General features: G+C 41.7%; 1 protein-coding gene across 8 annotated transcripts in view; it reads left to right on the top strand.

Annotated features, from left to right (window-relative positions):
• Positions 1–12355, top strand: part of ehbp1 (EH domain binding protein 1) — a 150593-nt gene that overhangs the window by 36257 nt on the left and 101981 nt on the right. For all 8 annotated transcript variants that reach the window (XM_035991985.1, XM_035991984.1, XM_035991983.1 and 5 more), the window contains exon 6: positions 11418–11599. In XM_035991985.1, the coding sequence (XP_035847878.1) occupies positions 11418–11599 (182 nt within the window). The remainder of the gene's footprint in view (positions 1–11417; positions 11600–12355) is intronic.

Genomic DNA, 12355 nt, shown 5'->3' with positions numbered 1-12355 from the left:
ACCAGCTCCTTATCCAATCCCTCCACTAATTCCCCCTTGGTAGAAGGTGTTCATTGTTTCTCTTTCATTCTAATCTCTCCCTCTCCTCTTTTTCAAATCCATATTAGATTCTCTTTGAGTTGGCCACAATCAGAGGCACTGAAGCAGAGCATCACCCTGCTAATGCTCTTTGTCTCCCCAGATTTGTCACTTAGCATGGAGAGTACACCTTTGTCATGGAGCAGGGTGGGAGAGAGGCAGACTCTCACTTGGGGCAATTGTTTCTTGTCACAGGCCATCTTAAACCCCCTCCCCCTTAAGAAAATCAGCTTTGCTCTGGATTAGGGTCCTATCATAGCTCTGTCAGATCTCAGCAGCCTGCCTAAAACAGCTAAAACAAACAGATCTTTAGAGGAAGAATTTAGTGGATGATTCTGCGTTGTCTTTACCTGGAAATCATCATTTGTTATCTGTGAAATATAGAGGTTCCAGACTGGGATCTTATGAGCTTCTTAGCATCCTCTTTTCTGTTATCTGGTAGTGATGTTAAAAAAAGATGGGAGGAGCATCACCATACACTCATCACAATACCTGTATGTGTTATTACAACATTTTCTTGAAAGTAACACAAATGCTTAAGAATTGAGTGGATAAAATGAGCGTAAACTAACTGCAAAGGCTGCGATTACACTCGGTTCACGTGACACGCAAGAGTAAAGCAGTCTGCAGAGGAAGCACCAACCTGCCAAGTTGGTGCACAGCATCAGGTTTTGTGCAAAACCTGCCCTGCTAACGTTGCTACCTCACGGGGCTACACTGCTAACCTGTATCACCACTTACAAAAACACCTCAAAGCCACGTATGATGGTTGCTTGGCTAAAAAGCTGAACACCAGTGTGTCAAGTAGGCGGGATACCACCCAACAGGGCTCACTGACCAAAATGTTTGAAAGCTTAACTCCATATGAACGTACTTCAGAACAGAACGTGGAAATTACTCAAGCAGTAACAGGGTTTATCGCGAAAGATATGATGCACCTCAGTACGGTGACCAAGCTTGGGCTCACAGCTTTGATAAATACACTGGATAAGCGGTACAACATGCCCCGCGCACATATTTTAGCCAGGTCGCCATACCGGAGCTACACAAAAAATGTAAACAGAGTTGCAGCGGAGCTGAAAACAAAGGAGTTTTTCCGCTGCTACAACTGACGTGGTGAAGCCATAGGATCACTATGGCTGGCAGTGCCATACTCATTGTGCACATATACATATTTAAAGACTGTCCAGTAAAGTTCACAGACAGTGTTTAAAAAGTGCATTTTCTGCAATCAGCACTTGAGTTTGTGTGATTTGTTGCTGTCTTTCATATTAATGTTTACACCAGGCTTATTTGTCAGTGCTTTATGTTGTCATGGTAATTATTACGTGTTTACAAGGCTGGACATTCAACAAATCAGTCAGTGTGATTGAAGCAGTTTATAATTGTGTTGGTCATACTAGACAATTATGTATTGTTTGTCTTTGTTGAATAATACAGCAGATAAAGAGCTTAAAAAATAATCACATTTTTAATCACAATCGCAATATTGGTTCAAAAAAGTTATTATTATTATTTTCCAAAATCGTTCAACCCTAGTAAATGGTCAGAAGAGAGGACTCCTGGGAAGGCACAGTTAATGTCCCTCTATTCAGCATATAAAGCACTTTCATAACAGTTTTATGACTAAAGGCCAGTATTGTTATTAGGTTGTACATGGAGGTAGTTTTGTTGCTTTCATAGTGACAAATTAAGCCCGATTTTGTCGGCATTGTATCAGTTCTGCAGAAAACGTATTGGTTGAGCTTTCTGCAATACATGCATGTCTTTTCTTGTCGTAGTGCGTACTATAAAATGAGATGAAAAGCTTAAAAGAACTTGGGTGGTCGACCATCATCTTCATTCATTCTGTTACACACACAGGCACACAGACACACCCACACATAACCACTCCAACATCTTTCATGCACTCAAATCTGTCAAACTTTCTACATGTACACGGACACTAATTTAGCTGGACACGTACACACGCCTCCACCGATGTCTGCCACCGTGGTTAATCTGCCATCCTGATATCTGAACTGCTGCTTCATGCAGGAGGAGTTATCAATCCCAGATACAGTAGCTGGGGGTGTTGTGTCTGTGTGTGTGTGTGTGTGTGTGTGTGTGTCTGTGTACGTAAGAGATGTTATTGGCCATTTTAGGCCTCTATGATGGCCAGAGATGGTGAAATGGTGGGAAAAGTGATGAGCAGGCACTTCATAGACCAGGGATGAACTCCTGCTATAATCCTGTCGACCTATCTCCCTCCCTCCCATTCTTTTTTTCTTTCTCCATCACCCCCTCTCCCTCATTTTCTCCATCTTTTCCCTTCTCCCTACTTTTCTTTCCATCAGTCTCCTATAGCTATCCACCTTTGTCTTTCATTTTCATCTTCTCTACCCTTCTCTCTTTCCATTTCTTGACCACCCCCCTTCTTTCCAAACCCCCTGTGTCCCTTTCTCTCTCTCCAGCAGAAGTGCAGAGCCAGGGCTTTTGCCTGCTGGTAATTTATTTTCCCATTAGCCCCCTGTCTGAAGTGCATGCTCTGGGTCTGAGTGTGTGTGGGGGGCACTGAGGGCCACCCAAAGAAAGAACCGGAGAGTCGAAGAGAGGAGGGCACCCTGGACACACTGATAAGGAGAGAGAGAGAGAGAGAGAGAGAGAGAGAGATACTGGCTTGGTGTCCATCTAAGCATGTTTGCTGGTTATGAATTATGATGCAGACTAATTAGAAAAACTAAATGAAAATGGCAGATTTCAACGATTTCTGTTGTTGAAATGATTCGCCAATTAGTCAAGGCAATTGAAGTTTATTAATTGTTTGTCATTTATCAAACAAAAATGCCTAACATTTACTGGTTCCAGCTTCTCAGAATTGAGGACTTTTTGCTTTTCTTGTTTTACATAACTGTACATTTAAATTATTTTGGTTATGGACTGTTGGTAGAACAAAACAAGACATCACATTGGGCTCTTGAAAATCTAACAAATAAACCAAATGAATCGATAATAAAATTGTTAGTTGCAGCCCCAGTGTTTACACAAGTTCTGATCATAGCGTAGATCTCACCCTCAAGAGGTTTTTATGTCAATTTGCTTCATGTCCATGCTGCAAAATGGCTTTTAAGGCTCTCCTGTATCTCATCCTATATTATAAATATACCTTGCTTTTACTGTAATCCCTGTCCAGTCAACATTGCTTTTTTGCACATTGTTTAATGGACTTAATGTAAATGTGTGTGTGCCAGGTGTGTCTCTACAATCTGTCAGAAATATACGCTCAAACAGAGCACATACTAATGACCTAAATATACATTCAAGTCAAGTGGGACCTCCTTGGGAGGCTGAGGGAGTACGAAGGAAGCCAGATTTCTTTTGTGGTTAGGGTGACATTCAACCTGTTGGCTCTTTGGTTTATCTATGATAGCTTTTATATCTGGAGGTTTCATTAATGGTGTTGAATTGTATTTCTTTGGCTTGCAAGCTAGCAAGAGGTTAGTCACAAATGAAACACTCACCTCTCCCAGTTAGGATTAGACCTTTTAAGGGCTGGCTCGTTGGTGACGCCCCTCCTTTCATCTGCTGCCATCAGAGGCAACCCTGCATTAAAGGCATTCCTCTCTGTGTATTTCCATTGCTTTCTCTCTCTCTCTCTCTCTCTCTCTCTCTCTCTCTCTCTCTCTCTCTCTCTCTCTCTCTCTCTCTCTCTCTAACCCCCTCTTTTCTGTCTCTCACACAAACGCACACTAGGTTATGTTTTCTTGATTCTGATCCCCAGTGTGTGACAACGACAGTCTCATACACGGAATATTTGCTTCAGAAGCAAGATATACCATCTGTTAAGAAATTAGTTGAAATTAATTAAACAAACAAGTCTGACAATGTGATGCCATTAAGCATAACAGCAGGGATTGCCATTGCCTACTTGGTGCTTTTTGAAGGTAATCATGAGTGCATTTGAGCAAAGTGCAATGTTTTGTTCATTTATTGTAAAAATATATGATCATATCCAACAAAAGAAATGCTGGAGACTTATTGGTTTAAGTTGAAAATGTGATGATTTATAAATCTGCCTCAAACTCCTTTTGATCAAAGAAAAACTTTTGTATGTGGCCCTCTCCACAATTAGGTCAGAGGTCGGGCTCAGCTACAAAATGGCTGCTTTTCCCTACTATGCCTACTATACTGGTAGGTGATGTTATGCGTCTTTCTCAAGGACGTTTTTAGATCTCCTTCATTAAAGCTTCATGAGATTTAGAGTCTTCACCCAGTTTGAGTTTTTGTTTGTATTTGTTGATGTACTGTGGTTGTGTGTGACTGTGTACGTTGTATGTTGTATGTACCCCACTATCACCAGTATCTGCTTCTCTTGTCTTGTGAGTTGTAGGCCTGTACTGATTGTTCCTGTACCTGGCAGTAGGCACACGCTAGTCTGTCCCATATCCAGTTTCTCAGTGTTATACAAAATATACTCCATGTCTGGAGCTCAGTGTCATTTTAAACCATATTCAGCCAAAACTGTGGCACACACTGTGCTGTAATCTGCTCTCCTTTCCCTTTAAAACAAGCCTAATCCTGCTCTTGTTGTGACTAATCTAATCTCTTCACTCTCTTACTTTTCTCACTTTACCCCAACTGTTTGTCAATCTTGTCGTTTTTTGTTGTTCATGCCCCCCAGGGAAGAGGTGGTGGTCAGTGAAAGATGTTTCCATTTTGGGGGGTTTAAGTTAAATCTGATCACAAAGGTGGTTCTAGTGAAGAGAAATCCTGTTGTCATTTGTGTGTGTGTGTGTGTGTGTGTGTGTGTGTGTGTGAGAATGCACACGAAAGCCATTTGCACAGTTCATTCCATTATTAAGACCATTGTTATTGTAATTCACATAACCGCAGTGATAGTATTGCATGCCTTTTATGTCCATTGTTGACTTTTAAAAATACATACTGCTCCGGGGAAAAAAAAGAATCCTCACATATAATAGTAGCAGATGAATAAATTGGTCTTAATCTCTGTGTGTGTGTGTGTGTGTGTGTGTGTGTGTGTCTGTGTGTCTATAACGCCTATAGTGCGGTATTCATAGGTGCTATGTAAAAAGGCCTGCCTTATCAGTTATCAGTGAAGGCCAAATTGACACAGAGGAATCACTCCATTGTGTGTGGATTCAAAGAGAGATGTGAGCACATTGGATGTCTCCATTTCCAATAACTGTGACCTTGAGGTGGGAGGAATAGCACTGTGCCCCCCACACACGCGCACACACACACACACACACACACACACACACACACACACACACACACACACACACACACACACACACACACACACACACACACCTCCACCTCCACCTCCAATCTGCTGACTGCTGAATTCAGCCACAGCCAGCTGATTTTGGGTGTCAGGGCGGAGGGCTAATCGGTGCTACCTCAGGGTTATTCCATAGGGTAAATTGAGTTTGGCTTTTATTTTATATTTATTTATATTTTGATCCGTGTAAATACAAATTACAAAGGCCTGTGTACACTTTTATGTGGAGTAGAAAATGTGATGCCCCTGTGTCCAAATTATCTGCTTTTGAGATTTTGTTAACAAGAGAGGAAGAAAAGATAAAAGGAAAACAGTAAAATATGGCTTGGCTTCTGATCCATCTAACATAGTCGCGCTTATTGCAAAGAACTGTTACACCATGGCAGTTTATGGTAAAGTACAACATCAAATATGTGACTTTTCAGATGTGCAGTCTTAATGTAGTCTGTAAAGTTGAGAGTTGAGTGGTACTGACCTCTGGTTGTCCCTTTCATCCAGTTTTCATCCAGGATTGTTTTTTGTTTTGTGGCAGCAGGCTTAAGTCAGATAATCATCTGCTTGACGTGACGAACCAGTGATTCATTACTTATCATCGTTGTGATACCAAGCCATGTTTTTATCTTCTATCTTCCTCAACAGTATACTAAACATTGCCACACTCACTTCAGTTATTGACAAATCATTGTACCATACATATTGCCAAAAACGGCAGGAGCACAAAAGAACGAGAAAGTTGCCACAAACAGTCAAAAATAGTATTAATATTAATTATTAATTAGTAATTAATATAATAATAATATTTGTACGTTTGTAGTTTTGTAGTAGTTTGTAGCATTAGTTTGTGTCTGGTCTCTCCGATCTCCGGTCTCTCTCAGAAATTTGGGAACTTGGTCAGTGTAAGAAAAGACAATGTTGATGTGTGAATTGTTAGTAAAAGTGGTAGTATATGGAACATCAGCCATTAAAATTAGAAACCAATTGACTGGTGACCTCTGTTAAAAAGCTGTGTGTGTGTCTGTGTGTCAGACCAGGTTTATACAAAGAAGCCAGTTTTTTTTTTTTAAGCACTCAGCCTAATTAATCCATCTCTCAGTGACAAAAGGATCCCAACCCCTCCTTCCTCTGACCCGTCCCATTGGCATTTTGGGGCAGAGGGATTCAGCAGGACCCCCGGGCACCCCTCCTGTCCTGACCCCTGCCCCCCCACCAGGGGAGCATCTGTGGATCGATCCGGGGCCAGCTGGCACCGGGGAGAGTCGCAGGACTGGTACTTTAACATGAATGCATCCTTCTTGGATGAAAGTCATTCATTGTCATTTATGAAATTAATTAGGCAGTGCAGAGTAACTAAAGGCAGGTTTCAGGTTTGATTGCTCTTATTATGTTCAGTGCTTTCCGTGTGTCTTGTCACCCGTGTCCTGGTTTGTGTGAGTGTGGTACAAAGCTGTAAGTCGGAGCTAACTGTTGGTCTTAAAGTGCTCATATTATGCTCATTTTCAGGCTCATAATTATATTTAGAGGTTGTACCAGAATAGGTTTATGTGGTTTAATTTTCAGAAAACACCATATTTTTGTTGTACTGCACATTGCTGCAGCTCCTCTTTTCACCCTGTGTGTTGAGCTCTCTGTTTTAGCTACAAAGTGAGGCATCGCGCTTCTGTTCCATCTTTGTTGGGAGTCGCACATGCGCAGTAAGTACTGCTAGCTTGTCAGTTGCAGAGTATGAGGGAGTGCCATGCTAGCAGCTAGGCGAGTATTATAAAGTGTGTTACAAACAAGGGGGTAAGCGAGTGTCTGGCAAGCGTAGCTCCTATGGCGCCATTTTGATGCTAACAAGCACTCACCCGCCGTTAGCATTCCATTGACTGCCATTCATTTGGCCCACGTCACTTTGACAGCGAATAACTTTACATCTGAAGCGTTTAAAGACTTTATTTGTCCATTGTTTATTTCTAAAGAAACACGACAATGTATAAAAGGCTCCATTACCTTGTATCTCACGTTATGGCTCCGTAGCAGACGTTTTTGTAAAAATAGGCTAACGATTGTGTCATAACCACGCGACTTACTGTCGCATAGTAGAGGAATTACCGTATAGTACAGGAGAAGCTCGCAGGCAGTTGTTAACTAGCATATTAGTTAGCAATAATTAGCCTGTGCCTATGTTATCTCCTTACATATACCTACGCTCTCCGTCTCTGAAAGATTCAGAATGATTGAGAATTCTCTCGGCACAGCTACCAGAAGACTTATAACTTTCAGACAGGTTGCTCACGTCACATCTACGTCTTCAAGCTCAGTTGGAGGCTGCGCAGTAACGCTCAGCCATCACCGGAAAGTGCTTCTAATATCCTTCACTGGTCTCCGTCCAGAGCAACGGGATCTGTTGGTCCACTTATTTAACTGTTACAAAGTGACGCACGTTCGTCACGGAAGTAAAGGCTGGACTACAATAGAGCTGTTTGGAGCAGTTTGTGAACAATGTTTTCTCTGGAAGATGGTAAGTCCCTTTGGGGTGGACTTTGGGCTTTTTCACTTTGTAAACCTATAATGTGCACAAAAAGATATATAACACAATAAAGGAAAGGGAAAAAGCCAAAAAACATAATATGAGCACTTTAAATGATGCTCTGCAGTTGTACTGAGATGCAGCTAGGGGGCAGCATACAGCCGTCACCCCTCCCTCCTTCATTCTACCCTCCCTCTCTTTCTGTCTTTTCTCTCTCTCTCCCGTTGTGCCCCCTACACACACACGCACACACGGACAGACACAGGTATTTAGTCAATCTCTGGGCTCAGAAAGAGAGAGCATAATATTGATAGTCCTGTCCTCTCTGTATTAAATTAAACTTCTTTATTGTACCTTCCCTTTCCCTTTTACACATAGTCACAACCTCCCAGTCACCCGAATCCCAGCTACCCCCTCACTTTGTCTCAAACACACACAGTGGCATGCACGCACACGTTGATTGACAAGCAGCATCCAGGGAAATAGAGAAGATTTCCATTGTTTGCTGTCCCTACTCAAATCTGTTGAAACGGTTATTCCATTCTTGTGCCGGGGCATTTGCATATCCTTAAGTATTTCCTATTTTCAAGATCCCTCTCCCCCTTCTCCTCCCCATCCTCCTTTTTGCTAAATCCCCTCTTCTTAAGTGTTGCATTTAGCAAATTCATTCATAACGTATCTACATGCGCTATTAGCTTAGTATAATAGCCAGGGTTGTAATCTGCAGAGAGTGGAGAGGTTTTTTTTGCCATCTTCCTCTTCTCCTGATGGGCTGTTCTTTGGACAAGCTGGGGTTTGTGGTGGGCCGATGATAAGTCATTATGTTCCCCAGCTGAAGTGACAAGGTTAAAATGTCAGCACGAAATGTCAAGTGGCCTCGCAAGTCAATCGGTCGGTTTCTTCTGTAGTTTTTTTTTTTATTTAATTATTGGTCTGAGCAAGGAGTGAGGTGGGAAAGCTGGAGCGAGATGGAAGGATAGCGAGGGTTAGATGAGATGTACGGTGGGAGATGGAAGGATGGAAAGATAGGATAGGAACAGAGGGATAGAGGTTAGAGAAACACATTCCGATCGTCTTTGCCAGAACAATTTTAGGTTTTATGTCTCGTCCAAATGCACTTGGAGTAAAGCTTTTTGAGAACAGAATTTCCTCAGCTGGTCTGGGATTCACACGGTCAACCATTCATTGACAAGACGTCTTTTGACTTCACATGCCAACTGCGTGAGTTCTTCAGCCTGTTAACTCTCACACACAAAAAAATGAAAGCCAGCATTAAATAGATGCTTTGAATTGGTTATAAATCAGTTATTTAATCAGTTAATCTATTGGTTGTTTTAAGACATCATGTTGATGGAAAAATTAGTATAGTGCTGACTGCTGTCATATGATATGCATTATGAAAAGGGGAAGCAAGTTTAGAAACAAATATTCACCAATACATATTTAGAAGAACTCTGAAAAAAACAAAAAAACAAACATAAGCAAATACAGAGACGTTGCTAAATGTGTGCAACATAGTGAAAGTCAGCTGTGAAAGGAAAAAATGTTTTGAAAGACCAAACAAAAGTGAGCACATTTTCCACCTGGGATGGTAGGAGAGAACCCAACCATGGTGTTGTCCTAGAGAGGTTTGGGTTGTGTCAGATTACATCTTTTTGTTTTGCAGGGAGACATAACTTTATGAATATACATTGATTAGCAATCACTAATCTTAATTTTTTGTGTTGTGATCACGGTATTAAAAGTCATCATGTTGCTGTGGTCTTAAAACATCTCGCCAAAGGACTATAGTTGATGATGATTTAGGGAACCAGATTGGCTACATGCACTATTTGTTGTGTCTGCCTCTTGACTATTTTCAACCTCATAATAATTTATTCATAGGTTCAATGTCACACACATGCGTATAATGTTTTTATGATTATGAATAGTGAGAATTAAAGTCACAATACACATTAACATGCCGTGTGAGTACGTGTAGGCTGGCCCACAGATTTCTAGTCCCTATTTGGAGCTTACATAGTTTCTCACTATATTACCAATAACATCACCACTCTGCACTGATGCCAACTCTGTGTGAGTATATGTATGAATTTATACCCTGCGGTCCTCAGCGATAAGGCTGAGATTAAGTTTTCCCCACAGAGCCAAAACCTCTGAGGTGTGTGTGTCTGTGTGTTTTTGTGTGTAAAGACATCAGGAAACAGGCAATGTAAAGAGTTCGTATCGCTTTATCTACCATACACGCCAGAGTGTATGTGTATATGTATATGTGCTCCCAAACTGGTGTTGTGTGAAAGAGAGCTTGCTGCTCTGCTTTGTACGGCATTGTGCGCATGAGAGGATGGATCCTCGGGGCTCTATTCACAGCTCAGAAGGTATTTTTCTGTGGTATAATAACGTGTGTGTGGTTGTGTGTTGTGTGCGTGTGTTTTTTTTACATATGCTGTTTTTGGACATCTATGCAATGAAAAGGAGACGAAAAAGGGAGAGCAGCCAGATTCAGTGTCGCCACTACCTGCTGCTCTCATTCCACATGGCCTGTGAAGGGACATGTGTGCACTAGTGTCTGACTTTACGTTGGACTCAGTCTCACGTCATGCAAATGAGCACATATCAGTTAACCAGGAAAATGTGGCAGTTTCCCATCATAAAAAACAGCAATCTGCAAAAACTGAGGAAGCAAAACAGAAAAGAGGGACATGGTATGTGAGTGGTATCAACACAGCAAGGATGTGAACCAGTCACTATTCACTGACAGCGTGGTGCTTCCCTAACCAGACTTGCAGCAGACAAAACCCATCAGTTCAGGGGGGGCAGACAAAAGGCTGGAACATCCCCAACTGTTTGTTTCAATATCTAGCAGTCAGTGTCGAGGCTTTCCGGCAGTTCTTATTTTCCACACACTGTCCTCTGGTGAGCGGCTTACACACACACACACACACACACACACACACACACACACACACACTCACACACACTCTGTCACTGATTCTATAACTCTTATCACCTGGTCTGTGGCATATTCCCAAATTCCAATTTGACTGCTAGCCCCTGGCCCAGAGCACATCTCTGAAAAGAAGTGCAGCAAAAATGGCTTCAGCATGGACCTTTTGATAGGAAATATCAGGAAGGATTTCACAACTGAATTCACAATGAGGAACACAGGAGGGCACATATTTGAGCTTGTTCTGGATTTACCAACCAACAGTGTTCCGAATAGACCATTATTTATCTGGATGTTGTAATCACCAGTCATTAGTAATGATAAAAGTATCCCGTGTTAAAATGTATCATACATCCTGCACTTTCTGAAAATGAGATACTTTTCCCCAAAGGAGGATGTAAAACAGTGAGCAGAAATTAAACAAAACCAATTAGGTCTTGCAAAATATCCTCAAAATGAATTAAAAATGCCCCTTTGCTGCCTTTTCTCTTCGTTTTCCATTTATTTTCTGCAGTGTCAATGCTATGCAGTCAGTCAGTTGAGTAATATGGGCCTATATTCACCTGAATGTGCTTCATCTTTCCGTCCCTCTCCAGGAGTCTCCATCAGGGCGGAGAAAGGCCTTGGCCACCAGTAGTATAAACATGAAACAGTATGCCAGTCCAATGCCCACGCAGACGGATGTCAAACTCAAGTTCAAGCCCCTATCAAAGAAGGTGGTGTCAGCCACACTGCAGTTCTCCCTCTCCTGCATCTTCCTCCGTGAGGGAAAAGCCACGTAAGTCTTGGTCTTCTCATCTAATGCCTTTCCAAAGTAGAGTTTGAAACTCATAATGTTCTATTTTATTCCTGTAAATAAACTCTTCTGGATGGCCTTTTCTGATCCTGCTACTATTGGAGATTTTATTGCAAGTCTTTTAGAAATATACCAGATTTGAAGTCCTCAGCTCTGTTAGGAATCACTAAGCTAATCTGTCTGGGTATGTGTGGTGTTCTACTAAATGTGTACCTGTATAATAAAAATGTATGAGAATACACACACACACATAATGTACATACACAGAATTGTACACATTTCACACATTGGTCTTACATTCTTTGATTGCACAAAGTTTAATTCACACACACACACACACACACACACACACACACACACACACACACACACACACACACACAGTTTGCAGCTTCTCATTCATTCTCACATATTTATCTCTGATATCACCAACTTTCATTATAGGACACTCAATCGCAGTGTTTTCCGTTTGTTATTCATTATAATTTGATAGAAGCAACTTTCATTTAAAGGCACACACACACATACTGAGCGAGAGCAGAGCAACAAGGCCTTTGTTGTGGCGCAGGCGGCGGGTCGATGGCGCGTAACCCTTGTTAACCCTTCTGGGAATCATGTCGACCACACAAACAAACTCAATCACACCAGTTCAAATGAGCCTCTGGGCCTGGGAAACACCAAACACAAAGAACAGAGAGGAGAATACATTGATTATGATGGGGAGCAGTGGTTTTGAGG

The sequence above is a fragment of the Sander lucioperca genome, chromosome 15 (genome assembly GCF_008315115.2).
Source record: "Sander lucioperca isolate FBNREF2018 chromosome 15, SLUC_FBN_1.2, whole genome shotgun sequence".
In the NCBI taxonomy this organism is placed as follows: Eukaryota; Metazoa; Chordata; class Actinopteri; order Perciformes; family Percidae; genus Sander; species Sander lucioperca.
Note: the sequence above shows the minus strand (reverse complement) of the source record. Positions and strands in the feature narration are given on the sequence as shown.